The 14937-nt window shown below is 57.2% G+C and overlaps 9 protein-coding genes across 9 annotated transcripts in view, besides 8 other annotated features; 1 reads left to right on the plus strand and 8 right to left on the minus strand.

Annotated features, from left to right (window-relative positions):
• Positions 1–154: 154 nt before the first annotated feature.
• Tco025E_00922 (uncharacterized protein) lies at positions 155–526 on the plus strand (the record flags this gene model as incomplete). The annotated part of the gene is made up of 1 exon (XM_029367861.1): positions 155–526. One exon carries the CDS (start codon positions 155–157, stop codon positions 524–526), a length of 372 nt encoding a protein of 123 aa, XP_029232046.1.
• A 651-nt stretch (positions 527–1177) lies between these two features.
• Positions 1178–1215: a microsatellite.
• Positions 1216–1396: 181 nt separating this feature from the next.
• Positions 1397–1417: a microsatellite.
• A 3-nt stretch (positions 1418–1420) lies between these two features.
• Tco025E_00923 (uncharacterized protein) lies at positions 1421–2794 on the minus strand (the record flags this gene model as incomplete). The annotated part of the gene is made up of 1 exon (XM_029367862.1): positions 1421–2794. One exon carries the CDS (start codon positions 2792–2794, stop codon positions 1421–1423), a length of 1374 nt encoding a protein of 457 aa, XP_029232047.1.
• Positions 2795–2818: 24 nt separating this feature from the next.
• Positions 2819–2850: a microsatellite.
• Positions 2851–3276: 426 nt separating this feature from the next.
• On the minus strand, positions 3277–4503 carry Tco025E_00924 (uncharacterized protein; the record flags this gene model as incomplete). Its single annotated transcript, XM_029367863.1, has 1 exon — positions 3277–4503. The coding sequence occupies one exon, from the start codon at positions 4501–4503 to the stop codon at positions 3277–3279; it is 1227 nt and encodes a 408-aa protein (XP_029232048.1).
• Positions 4504–4871: 368 nt separating this feature from the next.
• Positions 4872–4888: a microsatellite.
• A 162-nt stretch (positions 4889–5050) lies between these two features.
• Positions 5051–6418, minus strand: Tco025E_00925 (uncharacterized protein; the record flags this gene model as incomplete). The annotated part of the gene is made up of 1 exon (XM_029367864.1): positions 5051–6418. The coding sequence occupies one exon, from the start codon at positions 6416–6418 to the stop codon at positions 5051–5053; it is 1368 nt and encodes a 455-aa protein (XP_029232049.1).
• A 99-nt stretch (positions 6419–6517) lies between these two features.
• Positions 6518–6557: a microsatellite.
• A 171-nt stretch (positions 6558–6728) lies between these two features.
• On the minus strand, positions 6729–8717 carry Tco025E_00926 (acyltransferase; the record flags this gene model as incomplete). The annotated part of the gene is made up of 1 exon (XM_029367865.1): positions 6729–8717. One exon carries the CDS (start codon positions 8715–8717, stop codon positions 6729–6731), a length of 1989 nt encoding a protein of 662 aa, XP_029232050.1.
• Positions 8718–8741: 24 nt separating this feature from the next.
• Positions 8742–8763: a microsatellite.
• Positions 8764–9062: 299 nt separating this feature from the next.
• Positions 9063–11789, minus strand: Tco025E_00927 (putative ribonuclease II-like protein; the record flags this gene model as incomplete). Its single annotated transcript, XM_029367866.1, has 1 exon — positions 9063–11789. The coding sequence occupies one exon, from the start codon at positions 11787–11789 to the stop codon at positions 9063–9065; it is 2727 nt and encodes a 908-aa protein (XP_029232051.1).
• A 65-nt stretch (positions 11790–11854) lies between these two features.
• Positions 11855–11871: a microsatellite.
• A 253-nt stretch (positions 11872–12124) lies between these two features.
• Positions 12125–12898, minus strand: Tco025E_00928 (uncharacterized protein; the record flags this gene model as incomplete). The annotated part of the gene is made up of 1 exon (XM_029367867.1): positions 12125–12898. One exon carries the CDS (start codon positions 12896–12898, stop codon positions 12125–12127), a length of 774 nt encoding a protein of 257 aa, XP_029232052.1.
• A 106-nt stretch (positions 12899–13004) lies between these two features.
• Positions 13005–13047: a microsatellite.
• Positions 13048–13152: 105 nt separating this feature from the next.
• On the minus strand, positions 13153–14532 carry Tco025E_00929 (putative Trichohyalin; the record flags this gene model as incomplete). Its single annotated transcript, XM_029367868.1, has 1 exon — positions 13153–14532. One exon carries the CDS (start codon positions 14530–14532, stop codon positions 13153–13155), a length of 1380 nt encoding a protein of 459 aa, XP_029232053.1.
• Positions 14533–14677: 145 nt separating this feature from the next.
• Positions 14678–14937, minus strand: part of Tco025E_00930 (putative Trichohyalin) — a gene marked incomplete at both ends in the record, with an annotated part of 1125 nt that continues 865 nt past the window's right edge. The window contains one exon of the mRNA XM_029367869.1: positions 14678–14937. This exon is cut by the window's right edge and continues 865 nt beyond it. Coding sequence (XP_029232054.1) covers positions 14678–14937 — 260 coding nt within the window.

Consider the following 14937-nt stretch of genomic DNA (forward strand, 5'->3'; position numbering starts at 1 on the left):
AGAGGAGGAGTGTGTGTGTGTGGTGGGGGGGGGGGAAGAGGGGGACGACACATTCGACAAACGGCAATCGAAAACACTCAGAAGCAAGCAAAAGAAAAACGGAAAAAATAAGCCAAAGGAAGAACGGCGGACCGCACATCGGCCACGGGGGCACATGGACCTCGGTGGGACACGCAACGCGCGTGGCGCGGGGGAGCGGGAGCGGCGCCGGCCCAGCGGTGCCCCCAAGCCTCCGTGGAGTCAAACACGCGAGGGCTGCCGAGGGAGCAGCGGCAGTAGAAGAAGAGGACGGTCCAACCAACCAGCCAAAGAAGTAAAAAGACAAGAACAAAAACGAGAGATATACTTATACCAAGCCGATGATCATTGGCAGCAGCAGCAGCAGCAGCAGCAGCAGCAGTGGTGGTGGCGGTGGAGTAACACGGAAAGTGAGGACGAAAAGAAAGAGGAATCCCTAACGCATGCCGAGAGATACGGCGGAGGCCATCAGTACACGTGCCCGCACCGCGTCGATGAATCCCGGTAAACCGCCGCCTGCGGCATCCACTCGGCAACGCACACAGAGCCGGCGCGAGCAAAGCGAACGACGCAAAGCGGTTGTCCGCACCACGACTGACGCACATAAAATGGAAGAGGAAGAAGTAAAAATAAAACACTTGAGCAATTGAAGCACGCAACGGGGCAGTAAAAAAAAAGCCCGTAAAGAAGCGCAAACCACACAACAACAACCAAATCACAAGAGGAGAGACTCGTATGGAGACAACCGCACCACGCACACACAGGGAAACACACACGTAGATGCACACACATGCATCCTCGCCCGTAATTAGGGAAGGTGAGGAGGAAAGAAGGGAGTAGGGTAAACGGAGTATAAAAAAAAATAACGGCAACAAAAAACAACACCAAATGCGAAGGAATAAACCAAATGTGTATACATGCACACAACCAAATACCCCACTTTCTCCCTCCAATGGATCCGAGGGTTGATGGATCATGGAGCATGCACGAAAGGTGCCACAGGCAAAAACCCCTTTCCGTAGCGGAAGAAGCTCTTATGCGTCGTATTACAGACGAAACCAGTGCACCTTTCTCTTCCTTTGTATTTTTTTTAAAAATTATATCACCCCTACTTGTCGCTGCTCTCGCCTCCATTCGGATTCTGATGCCACGCGGCAGAAAAAAAAACAACAACAACAGCAGCAACAACACAAAACATCTGAGAAGTTGCATTTACTTCACTGCTCGTTTTCCTTACTTCCTTGTGATTTCTCATTGGTCTTTTAGCATCTGTTTCATTGGGTTGGCTTGCTTTGCTTTTGACTCGCGTTGGTGGACCAAGTTCGTCAACCGCCCTCGTCACCAGGGCGGCGCCGTCAATGGCGGAGAAAGCCTGAGCCAACAACAACAACAACAGCAAAGACTACGCTTCCGGGTGAAACAGCTGATGATGGGTCTCCATGCCGTGCGACAGCACCCGGCAGCAGTGGGGGCATCTCGACAAGCCGAATTCCTCGACCAGCCGCCTTGCCGAGCACATCACCTCGTAGTCGGAGAGGTTGCACTTCCAGGATAGCCCATCTTGGGTCGCACCCTCCGCCTCCGCTCCAGGTGCGGAAGGGAAGTGGGCCTGCTCCTCCATGTGCTCCTGCAGTTCACCATGCGTAAGAAATAGACGAGAACAGGTCTCCACTGGACACTGAAACACCAGGACGAGATCCTCCTCTTGGGCTGAATCACCAACTTGCCGCTGTGAAGCCCCCTGGAGCAGTGACAACATTTCCGGCTCACTCGTGTCCAAGAGAACCTCAAACTCCTCCGGTGAGAACCGATGGGCGCCGGCGGCGTGTGACGTATTTCCAGAACGAGCACCAATTGGGTCCAGCATGCATTGACACACACAATTCTTCTCTATGTGGTTCTCCATGGCGGCCCACGAGGTAAAAACCGAGACGCAGATAGGACATTGGTAGAGAACGGCATACGGTTTTTTCTGCACAGTCCATGGTGGTATTTTTGGCCAACGCACCAGATACGGGGCAGGGGAAAACCCGGGAACTTCAATCACGTCATCTTCTTTGAGCAGCAACCGCTTCAGCCTGTGCGCCGCCAACTCAGCAAGGGAACCATGCATGTTACACGTGCGACAAACGGCTACGTCGGGGATCGCAGTCACAGCGTGTTCCATACGTAAATGAAGTGCAAGCTGCAGGGGGCAAAGAAAGGTTACGCGACACACGCAACGATACTGTGGGTGGGTAAACACAGGAGGGTGATCCAAGCGGTAGTCACTACGCGTGTAAAAAGTACCAAAAAATCCGACGTGCCCTGTTGCGGCTTCATGTCGATACGGGTGTGTGGGCCCGTAACACCGCAGTTGCTCTCCGCACGTCACACACCTCGCGGAAAAGTGTGCGGAGGCGTTTAAGTGTGCAGTAAGCCTAGACCATGTTGAAAAACCATTTAGGCACTCCGGACAGCGCAAGATCGGACACTCACTCGAATTTGTCTCGTTTTCTCCCCCTCCGTTGCCACACCGGCGACCTTCCTGGTTCTGCTGCCCAACCTCTCCACTCACGCGCGTTGCCGGCCTCGCCATGAGGGGGGAGTTGCGGTGTTGGCTGTAGATGCGGATGCTTGCTTGCGTGGAGACTTTGTTCCGCTGCGCCGTGAAGCGACAGAAGTGTGGCGCTGCGTCGGTGGCCGGTGAGAGAACGCCACCCGTCAAACCGCGACTAACCGAGTCAGGGGGGAGGCAAAAAAAAAAAAAGAATGGAAGTTCGACTTCCAGCGGCATATGATTACGTGGCGACACGCATTCAGGGATAGAAAAGAGAGAGAGAGAGAGAGAGAAACCGTGCAAAGGAACTGGACATATAGATGTTTTGTTGCTCCCTCGACGTTTGTTGACCTTCCTGGTTGCATTGAAGCAAACACACCTCTTTGATACGCGCCACTGCCCTACACTCCAGTCTCCTTCATTTCCCAAACGGGCCTAACAGTCACGCCTTAGTGCGGGGGCCGCCGCGCCCGAGTCGCACACGCAAGGGCAGTGAACACCGTCTCCAAGGTCAACTCTCACACACACACACAGAGGAAGGTAACGCACACGTACCAGCTTCCAAATGGGGTATAACAGATCCCACTGCAGTGAGGAAAACAATAAGCAAAATACACACACACTTTTTTCTTGACATTAGTTGGTTGAAAGACACCTCAGGCACACATTTGAAGAAAACAGACCGTACTCTCGTTTTCCACCATCTCCAGCTCCGTCTTCTACACCGCACCTATAGCCGGTGGGGAAATCCCTGCCTCGTAGTGTTCGTGGGACATATATTCGTTAATAATGTACCAGCGCACGGCTTCCCAAACAAGCGTCTTCAATTCTCTCGACATGCTGCACCTTGGAAAATGCCTTGCGACCGCCTCCCGCACGGCCGGCATATTCAAGGAGGGCAAAGGGGTGTCTGTCGAGCTAATATAGTTGATCACACTCTGAAATACCTCTGGGAATGTTGGCAAAACTTCAATGGGGGCGGTGGCCGTGAAATCCACAATGTACTGCTCATCTACGATGAGACGAGTGGCGTTGCTAATATTGCGTCTGGGTTTTCCATCTGGGTCGAGACTCCCTTTGGAGGAGTCAAACTCTACCACGAGGAGGCTCTCTCCTGTGGGCCATTCCTCCTTGTAGACGTTTACGTTCTCCTTTTTCCCCGGGCGACGCGCGCGTACTGGCGAGTCCGCCTTCCTATAAATCTGCACCTTCAAACTAATGCCGAGTCCCGAGAGAATGTCTCCAGTGAAGCCGACTATCTGGCCACACTTGCCCTCGACATTGAGACGCAACCGCACGACAGGCAACCTTGACAGATCCAACGTGATGCATTCGTCAAGCTCCACGACGTCAGACTGCGCCCCACGTGAATCCATCAGTCTTGGCAGCGAGACAGGCGGACTGAAATCCAACCTTCTCGCAACGGCGCTCGCAGGGGAAGCTTCATCCGTCACATTGGCCAGACTCCGTGGCGACAGCAGTAACGGCCATGTTCCACCCCCAACGGAGTGGAGTTTCATTTTTACACGAAAACCCGATGTGCCTAGCTGCGAATTCGCCTTGATGGAGGCGAGTTCGAACTTCGTCCCTGGCGCGTGCTCGCTGCTCATTTTTGGCCCCTCCGACAAGTCAATCGCCAAAATCAGTAACCTTCGATCCACGGCCCACTTGGTGTTGGGGCCCGCATTGGTCAATTCCTTCAGCGCCCCTTCCAGTTCCAGAAACTTTGCGTCCTTCATTTCGGAGAAGGAGATCACGTTAAGGTCTAGCGTCACCGGAAGGTCTTCAATGGGGGCGCCGCGGGCTATCGCCACCCTGTGACTGTCTCGCTTAGAGTCCAAGTTGACGATCAGTCTCAGGGTTTTTGCGCCACGAAGAATATACTTTACATTGCTCGCACCGGGAACGTCTGCCACCTCGTCTATCTTCTCCGCATTGCCGCGCATGGGCCGTTGTCTGCTTCTAGTTGGTTGCCGCCGCCCCTCTTCCTCCCCCGCCCGCACCCTCTTCTTTTTTGTTTTTATTCCTGGTTTTGGGATTTTCGCCCCCCTCACGGCGATGTGGAAAGGCGGCGGCGAAAAGGCGAGCGCCGTACGCGGAGAGAGAGGCGCCAAGAAAAAGGAGAAGACACGGGGGAGAGGGCAAGAAACACGACGTGGAGGGGGCACAGCACAAGCTCAGCCGTGAGAGGCGCCTGCACGCGGATCCCCAACGTGCCAAAAGGAAGGAAGCAAAAGAGGGGAGGAGGAGGAGGGGGCCAGGCCTCCATCGAGGCAACCGCGCCCAGCAAATATTCGCAGCAGCGGCACACAGCGTGTGTGTGTGTGTGTGCGGAGCCGCGAGCACACAACGATTACGATCGGGCCGCCGTTTCGCTTTTTTTTTCTTTCGGGGACACATTGAAGCACGCGCCTTTTCGCTCTCTCTTACTATTTTCGCTGCCCCTCACAATCCAACGGGTTTTTTCTTTTTAATTCTTTTCCGCGCCATTACTTATTTAACGTTGCGCCGGAGGTACAGTACGACGGCGGCCTTGACGTGCTCCTTCACATCCCCCAGCTCCCCGTGCGCCGTTCCCAACGCCGAGGAAACCTCCTCCATCACAGTCTTCAAGGAAAGCGTCGCCACCTCCTCCCGCGATCGCCCAGCAAGCACTTCGTCCACAGCTGCCTTGACCACCATAGACGGGTCAGACGACGCCAAACTTCTCATGTGCTCCGCCACGGCCTCCTTCACCTCCTTCTGCAGGGCTCCCAGGTCATTTTCCTTCAGCCCCAACACCGCCCCCACCTCCTCCTTGACGACTCTGAAGGAGAGAGAGGAGAGCTCCTCCGCGCTTCGCCGCCCAAGCACCTTCTGCACCGCATCCTTGATCTCCGCCTGGTCCAACTGCGGCGCCGGCTTATACGCATTGAAGTTGATGGAGATTCCATTGCCAACGTCACACCAGCCGGCAGAGGTTGCCACCGTCATGGATTTCCCCGAGGTGGAGCGGCCGAAGCACTGAGTAGGGTCGAAGCGAAGGTCGAGATCAATACGACGACCATCGCCGCCGCCCTCGTCTTCCCCTTTCTCCATTGCCCCGCGTCGCAACAAAAGATTTTTCCATTTCGAAGACACGGCGGCAAATCCCTCTTCCATTTGCTCCGACTTCCCCTCCGTCTTCCGTTTTTTGTCGGTCCACTTTACCATCAGTGCGAGAGTGATCTCGCCGTTCAGCGTAAAGGGGGGCATGGCGACTGCCACCCCCGCCTTTGCCTTCTCACACTCACAGTGTACAGTGACCTGTGTCCCGCTTTCCACCGCAACGACAAACCCATCGCCCAGGTTCACCACATCTCCTACTGCGACGCCAGGCTTAGCAATCGTTGAAAGTTTTTCGATGCGAAGCTCCTTGCCAAGCGGCACATAGCAGTTCAACCCGCACATTATTCCTGTTTTCCCCACCGCCTTGTTTCCTCCGGAGGAAGCGAGCAACACGGACTTCCCCGTGGTGGCCACCTTGTCCCCAACATTGTTGAAGTCAATCACCATACAGAGCGTGTGTCCTTCGATGCGCCACTCGCAGTAGTTTCCCAGTGCTGTCATCTCATGCAGTTCTGATGTCGCATCCTCCGTCAAACGGCGCTTCTCCGCGCTCTTACAGTACAAATTGAGCCCCAGAAAGGCATTTGTGGCGCCAATCGGCTTGTTGCCACTGGAGCTGGCAATGATGAGACTCTTCCCGGAGGAGCTCACACCGAAGTCCCGCGAGAGGTCGCTGTAGATGAACAGCTTCGAACCCTCCACGGCAACGGAGATGTTCTTGCTCCCGGCCAGTGGCGTGGGCTCCGCAGCCGGCGATGCGGGCATGGCACACATGCGCGTGCCCCGCTGTCACGCGCGCGCGCGCTCTTTCTATTTCCCTCAACGGGCCACTACAACTTTGCTTTCGGTAAGCAACGCAGCGACACCGGGAAAGAGCAGAGCGGAGGCGAGCAGAGACGGAGAGAAGCGAAGCAAGTCAGAGGCAAAAGAGAACATCCCCAACTGCCGCCCACAAAGAAACAAAAGAGAGGGAGAGAGGGGGGGCGGAAAGACGGCTAATGGGGCCGGTGAAACCTTTGTACATGTCCATATCCATACGAATCCCCTCTACGCGAGGTGAAACCTACACAAATCACGGAAAATGCTAACGTGGGTTTACATTGGAAACTAAAGACAGCAACTCCTGAGACTTCGCCGCAATGCACGCCGCTAGTTGCGCCCCCAACGTGGACGCCTCGTTGGCTTCCGACACCTTCAGCGCGGCACAACTCAAAGTGGCCTCCGAGGGTCCCCGCACGGATGACTTCTGCGAAATACGCCCCGCTGCACCACAGGTGAGCGCAAACCGCGAGGGCAATGGCAGACATGTTTCACAATCCAACGCCTTCTTGCCTGAGCCCAGCATACCAATTGTAACATGAAGGTCTACCATGCCCAAAATGGCGTTGTCCACGCAAGCGCCTGTCGCTGTCGCTTTTCCTTCGGCAAGGAGCAACTTCGCCATGGAATAGATGGGGTACGTTTCATGAAAGCAAACGTCAATGATCTTCGCCAGGCTGTGTAAAGCTTTGAGAGCTAATTCTTTTGTGGCATGCCGCTCCACCAGCGCGGACCCACAGCACAGGGAGCGAATAAAGGCCTCGACTTCGCATGAATACATCAACGCCGCCGACAGTCCGCCCCTCCGGTGTGGAAAGGCAACTAAAACTGTCGGAAATTCCGTACAGGGCGTTAACACCTGCTGCACCGCGAGAACGGCAGACATGCAAAGATGGACAAAAGAGAGGCCAGTCTCCTGTGAAATGGGAAGCGGGAACGCGGGTGGGGCGGGTTTGGCCACCGCGTAGGGCCGCATAGGTTTACGGTGCTTCCACTGCAGCCACAAATCCAAGTGCTCCACACCCGGAGGCAGCCCTCCGTCGATGGTAGAAGCTTTCCCCGCGCCGAAGGATTCATCCCCGCTTTTGCTCAACCCGTCAGACGCGGCGTCCCGGGAGAAGACCCGCGTGAGGAAGTCCATAAGATCCTCGCCGTGGACCAAGATGGAGTGTCCACGCACCGCCAGCACGCCCGTCTCCTCCTGCTCCTCAAGCACAAGGGCACTTCTGTACCATCGAGCCGACGCCGCCTTGTTGTCCAGACTTTGGAGAACCACCGTGAATATCCCCGTGTCTATGTCGACAAGAGAAGCCGCGTTGGCAGGGTCAGAGTTCTTCAGGCGTTCCATGACCGCAGCACATTCCGTACGGTCAATCTTCGTCAGGCTACCCAGAAGCTGGTAGAATGCCAGCAGTTCCTCCCGGGCATCGGGCAACAGTTTCTGTTCAAAAAGTGCCCGTTCCGTGCGTTCTGCGTGTTCCCGAACAGCCTGCAGACGCCCTGCGAGAATCTCTGCATCAGCGACAAATCCATCCTCATCCAGTACATCCACGCGATAATAGTAGAGACCGCAACAAACCGTAATGTGGCGGCTGTTGTAGTTGACCGAGACCAGCCCCTTCACAGAAGCCTTTTCATTTCGCACGACGTGGAAGAGGAGGTGTTGCAACTGCCACTGGCTATTGTTGGAGGCAGCAGCGAAAACCCGCAGGATCCGTTGTATAGTCTCGGCCGTCCGCACACACCTCTGGACCCCTTCGTCAGCTGGGAGGGCGGCGCTTGAGGAGCTTAGCGGCCGAGGCCCCATAAAGCGAAATGCAGTAAATGGGTACGCCACCGCACTGTCGCAGGATTTTGCCACCGTGTCGAGCCAGTTAAGCCGAAAAGCAGCGGAATGCAACAAATCCATGGCGTTCGTGAAAACCGTCTCGAGACTAAAGTCTGGAGCACGACGAAGAAGTCTCTGGGAATCATTGACCATTGTCACAATGTCAGTCAACAAAGTTTCGGGAACCTCGGGCGAGCTCGCCCTGGCACGGAGTTCTCCCTCCTGCAGAGCCCCATGTGGTCGCGTGCAATTCAGGTTAACAAGCCGGCTGTGCGCAGGACGAAAAGCAACTTCTTTGCAACGAAGACTTAGCTTGCGAACGACAGGCAGCAGCATGTCAGCAGGGAGAGAAATTGCGGCCCCATCCTCATCTGTAGGTGAAACAGTTGGATGTGACCCCCTCGAAGACTTCTTCCGTCCCGACATCAATGATTCGTGTACCTAATCCTCGTGTGTGTGTGTGTGTGTGTGTCAGGTGCCTGTGCGCCAAAAAAAAGCACCAGCAACGACAAATAAGAAGGAAAAGTAACGTAAGTTATTTTCCCAAAGAAAGAGAGAGAAGAGAAGAGCAAATTAGATACGTAAAAAACAGGTAATAAGTGACAATAGCAGCGTCATGAGAGAAAGAAGGTGGAAGAAACAGAACTCTTGTAGGTCAATGCGAATAAGTGCTTCAATGTTTATGTATAAGACTACGTCCATATCTTTCTTTATATGCATGCACTATTTAAAGCAGTGGCAATACATGGTCGAGGAGACACATGATAAGTATCAACTACTCATAAGTGTTTTGGGAATCGGGGGGAAATCCCCCTCCCTTTCCCACGGAGGGTCAACGAGCATTTTAAGCTCCTCGTAGCCCTTCTGTTTGCTGATGGTCAGCACGGCTGTCATGGCCGTCATCGGTAGCACCTCCTCCACGACCTCCTCACCCGTCAAGGGATGGGGTCCCCAGTTAATGCGCAGGCCGTTTGGAGCCTTTGCCGCTTCCGCCTCAGCGGGCCGCCTTTTATTCTCCTTCTTCGTGCCGCCATCCCCCGCGGCGTCGTCCACGGATTTAGCGCGTTTGAAGCGCTGCTCCTTGTCGTTCAAACTGACCTGCGCCTCCTGCGCCACCTCCATCGCGAAGAGGCTGAAAATGTTTCGCTTTGCCACGACCCGCACCACCACTGCCCGCACGCGTGGGGTGAAGCGGGGCCCTCCCGCGCTGCCGCCCCCACCCATCACGCGCCTGAGAGCCTTGAGGTAGAAACAAAAAAATACGCCCAGCGAGGCGTCGCTCACCTGACGGGCCTTTAGTTTCTTTGCGTTGGCCCTTGCCACAATGTCCTCCACCTCGCTGACGGGGTAAAAGTAGTCGCGGGTGGAGAGTTGGCTGACGTCGACGCCGCCAGGTTGCACCGCCCGGCGACGGCCGCCCTTCCCAGCCCGGCTCCCCTTCACGATAGCCTCGAGCTCCAGGGCGCACAGCAACTGGCGGTGGGCAATAATGTCGCAGTAGCGACGAATGGGGGACGTAAAGTGTGTGTACCACGGCATCGCAAGCGCATAATGGCCCCTGCACGCCTCCATCTCCTCGCAGCCGTTCACAAAGTATTCCGCCTGCCGCAACACATACTTCAACGCAACACACAGGCCGTCGTAGAACGCAGCGTTCTTCGCGCTCTCAAGCAGTTCCTGCAGCGACTTGCTCGAACCGCCCCGCATCTCCAGGCCGAGAGGGGCTAGTGCAGCCTTCAGAGCCAAGACCAGTTTGCGATCCGGCGGCTCGTGACGTCGCAGCAACGCCTGGTCTGGCATGTACTCCACAATCTTCTCCGCAACACGTGCATTGGCCAGCAGCATGAACTCCTCCACCAGCCAATTGGCCTCGATCTGTCGCGAGATGCCAAAGCCCTGAGGAAAGGTAGGATTCGCGATGTCCTCAAATTGGTAGCAAACCTTCATGTTTCCAATGGTCAGGCGGCCGCGGCCCAGGCTGGCCATCCGCAGCTTTGACGCCAGCTCAAACAGTGTTCGGACGGAAACCTCAACGCGGTCCTGAAGTTGCTGCGAACGCGGCGCGTCACCGAAGTCAAGCGTGTCAAAGACAGTCGCGTCGCCGTCAAGAATACGCTGTGCGTCGTCGTACGTCAAACGGCAGCGGTTCCGAATGACGCTCCGACCGAACCACTCGGAGGTCACCTTGCCGTGGTGGTCAAGGTGAAATAGGCAGGAAAAGGCAAATTTGTCACCGCCAGTGTTCAGGCTGCAGTAGTCCTCACTCAGCCTGCGCGGCAGCATGGGGATCACCTTCTCCACCAGGTAGACGCTGGTGGAGCGCTCACGCGCCTCCTCGTCCAGTGCGGACCCGGCGGGAACGAAGTAGGAGACGTCGGCAATGTGCACCCCCACACGATACCCGCCAGGCGTACGGGTGATGCTCAGCGCATCATCCAAGTCCCGTGCGGTGGCCGGGTCGATGCTGCAGACAAACTCCTCGCGAAGGTCACGCCGCCCCATACGCAGCAGTGTTTCCTTGTCTGGCACCGCAAACGTTTCGGGCACGCAGGCGTACGATTCCTCTGAAAAATCAGACATGTTAATTTCACACGCGCTGCACAGCGCAAAGCTATTGGCCTGTACCGAATCCACCTCACCAAGCACTTTTACAATTTTGCCCGTGAGGAACCTCCAGGAGGTCCAAAAGAAGTCTCCGTCTCCGCGGGTCAAGAGGCGCAGGGAAAAAAAGGATGCTCCTAGCGTGGCGTGCAGCGGCACGGGAATGTCTCGCCCAAAGACGGCAATGTTGGGCAACAGCGGATCAAAGCATTTGAATTGATAGTAACGATCACTTCTCACAACCTCGTTGGGCGCCAATGCGCCGTCGCAGAGACGTGCCACCACAAACAATGGGCAGCTGCGCTCGAGAACAGCCACCACCACACCAAAGGGTTTCTTGCCGCCCCAGTCATGTACGGCGGGCGCCGACATTCGTTTCGCCCAACGACACTCAGGGGAAGATTCACCGGGCCGCGTGGTGTCCCGCACCCACCGCGTGATCGAGCGGCCATCATCCATTTTTTTCGGCATGACCTCTTTTGCGCCGCCGCGGCTGTGGCCACCGGCATCCAGCTGCCCGTCATCCTCCACGTCGTCGTCGTCGTTGTCGAGGGCCGGCCAGTTCTCTTCGGAAGACAGCTGCACCGCCACAATGTCGCCGTGGAGCGCCTGCTTCCTGTCCTCCATGCCCTTCAGCACCACGTCACTGGGGAACAGGGGGCTCCCGACGAAGGCGATCCCTGCCGCAAACCAGTTAAATATCCGCAGGCGCCCAATAACCACATCGCCGCTGCGCACCTTCTCCTCCAAGTCGGCGTTGCTGCCAAGGCGGTACTGCATGACGGCACGCGCAGGCTCCGCTCGGCTCGGTGCGTTCAACTGGGCCCCTGCTGCAGGCCTCGGCGCGCCCATTTGAGTGGGAGAGCCACCAGCCGCGGAAACAGCGCCAGCTTGCATCCCACTTCCTGAGCTCCTCGCCAGCAACGCAAAAGAAACCAACGACGGCGCAAAAAAAAAAAAAACAGCAGCAGCAGCAGCATCCATAAAGCAAACACCAAAAAAAGCCACCGTGCAAGACAAATCTTGACGCACACACTGACAATCCTGTCGCCCACGCGGTGCTACTTAAAAATGGGGGGCGGTCAACCAAAGCACGCTCCCGCGCTTCTTCCCCGCCACCACTCCGCATTTCATAGACCACCGTGGCAATCGCCCGCACTCCCTCCCGCCAAACTAGATCAGTAAATCGCAGTGGCAGCGGCAGACGCCACCAGCACGCACGAACTCGCCTCTCAGTCATCCTCCTCAGCATCAGAGGAAGAGGGAGATGAGTCCTGCAGAAAGCTGCTGAGGCTTTTTCCCTTCGCATCACTGAACAACACGACTGCATCCTGCTTCTTCTTCTGTGTTGCCTCAACAACGCTGTGGGTCTGCGGCAGTTCACTCATGCGTTCGCCTCTAAGACCCTTAACGACCAACGCGAGTAGGTGCCGTCTCGTGTGGAGCGGCTTACCGTCAAGAAAGCCACCGACAAGATCCCTATCGTAGCTGCACACACGCAGCTGCTTCCGATGCTGCAGAATCGCCTCCACCACCCTTTCACTCTGCGTCGTGCTGTTGCTGCCGTACACCGCATGGTGAATCGCAAAGGCCGCCGCTGGGCGAATGGTGGAGCTCTCGGCAAGAAGAACGGCACGCGGTGGTGGTTCAAAATCTGCTCCTTCGTTGTGAGAGGCGTTGTGACGGCCACCGAGGCACTTCTCAAAGACGTACGTCATCAGCCGATGCACCAGCGCCTCCGTGGCGGAGACGTCATGACGCACAGTTATTTTGCTGTTGTCGCCACGAGCCCCACCCCCGCCATCGTTTTCCGTTGGCTCTTCGCCCACGCTTGCCTCGCCGTGTGCGTGCCCCTCCGTCCTTGGCTTTTTGCGCGCCTTTTTTGGGGCAGCGTCGCCCCCGCGCCTCTTGGCCCCCAGCAGCCACCGCTCACTCGCCTTTACACCCTCCACCGAGGCGGTAGACGTTGCCAAGAGCCTCTGATTCACATCGCCCGCATCGCCCATGTGGGGGGCCTATTCGAAGCCACGCACGTCCTGTGGAAGTGACTTTTAGGCGCGACAAGGCTGCGGCGAAGAAGAATAATAGAGAGAGAGGGAATAAAAGCAAAAAAAACAAACAAACAAACAACAAGCACAAACAATCAAACAAACAACAACCCACTTCTCACGTTTCCATCAACGGCAAAAGGTTTTATTCACGGCAGAAGAAAATTCAACGTCAAGCATGGTGCTTTGGCGAGCAACGCACACCCTAAGCCCTACGTCGTGCGCTCCTTCTGCGCCATGTTTGCCCTCCTCCTGTGCATTTCCCGCAGATTGCCCTGCAAGAGATCAACCCCACGCCGCACACGGCAGCACAACTCTGGCAGCGCAGAGGCGACACTGTGCCAACTCTCTCCGGCGCCTGCGGGGGAAATGAGCATAAAAGGCGGGAGATGCAGCTTCATGCAGGACTGCAAAAGCTGAAGTGTTTGCCGCAACACCTCCGCCTCGGCCTTGGCTGCAGCCTCTTCGCTCAGCACAAGCCCGACACATGCGTGGCGTTCCTGGGCCAGCTGCTCCGACTCTTCCCGCAGCCGTTCCATGAGTTGGTGCACTGACCGCTCACGAGTGACGCCTTCCAGCTGGATTCGCTGCATCTCTCGCCGCACCGCCGCCTTGACTCGATTTAGACGTTCGAGTTCGTGCAGAGTCACCTCGCGGCGTTGCCGTGTTCTCAGAATGCAGGGAAGCCGACCTCCCACGTCTGACGCGCACGAAGACACGCAGCTCAGGGGCGGTGCATGAAGCGCCCAGGCCAACTCCATGCGCTCAACCCTCGCTGCCTCTTCCACAGCGCAAAGAGCTTCTCGCGTGGCGCGCTCCTCCCCCTCCAGCGCCGCCTGCATCATTCGCCGCGCATCTTCGCTCCTCAGGCGCTGCTCAGCGTCGGCCCTACGCCCATCACCGCCCCCATCCGTGTCCATGACTTCGGCTTCCTGGACCCTCAGCGCCACCGTCGCAAGCCTTTCCTTTTCCTCACTGAGGGCGGCGCAACGCTGACGCAGCTCCTGGCGCCGCTGCCGCGGACGATGCAGCCCTGAATCCCCGTGCGGTCGGCTCGGCACCTCCAAGTCGTTCGTGGTCGCCCGCATCGAGGCCGCATTGCTCGTAGAGCGCGATTGGGACGCCTCCCACCCGGCGAAGAGACAGGCGTGCCCCTTCCTCCGTGAAAGGTCATCCAAAAGCCTCTCCCTCTGCCGTCGCGCGGCGCTAATCTCCGCGGCAAGCGTCTCCCCATGCATCGAAGTGCGCCTCTTTTCCTCATCCCAGACGCTCGCCAGGCGAGCGCGGTGGCGCTCCAAACATTCTCCCTCCATCTTCAGCTCCCACTCCAACTGCCGGCGAAGATCGGCAACCCGCCGGCCCTCCGCGTCGTTAAGCATCTCCACCTGTTGGCGACTGCCTTCTTGCCACTGCCTCCTCGCGCCTTGTGCCGTGGCGCACTCCAGCGCTCCCTCCAGGCCACGCACCTCCTCACGCAGGCCAAGTAGCGTCCGTTCCACCGCCCCATTTCTCGCCTGCTGCTGCTGTAAGGTCGCACGAGCTGCCTCGACGTCGTCACGAACGGTCCGCAACTCCTCCTCTAGCAGTTCCATCTCCGCCAGGGCAGGGCGCTCCGCGGACTGCGCGGCGAGGGAAGTGGCAACCTGAGGGGCGGCTTCAATGGAAGTCACCCACCGCTGCAACTCACTCGTGTCGCGCACGGAGAGAACCACAACGCGATGCGGGGATCGCCACGCGTCACACGGTACGTTGGTGGAAAAAAATGAACGCACATGCGTCGCCTGCAGCCACCACATACACACCGCACAAAGTGCATTCCCCCGCGCAAGGCTCAGCCGCAGCAGCAAGGAGGAAGAGCGGGTTATGCGGCAGAAGGAGGGGCTGCCTGTCACCGCATCTATTAGCCGGCTGTACTCGGCGGCGTCGGCAATGGGCACACCACCGCCGCCGCCACCGACCGCGGCCTGCGGAAACAGTCGCGCTGTAACGTCTATGCC

The sequence above is a fragment of the Trypanosoma conorhini genome (genome assembly GCF_003719485.1).
Source record: "Trypanosoma conorhini strain 025E chromosome Unknown Tco_14.4_contig_00026, whole genome shotgun sequence".
NCBI classification, from domain to species: domain Eukaryota; phylum Euglenozoa; class Kinetoplastea; order Trypanosomatida; family Trypanosomatidae; genus Trypanosoma; species Trypanosoma conorhini.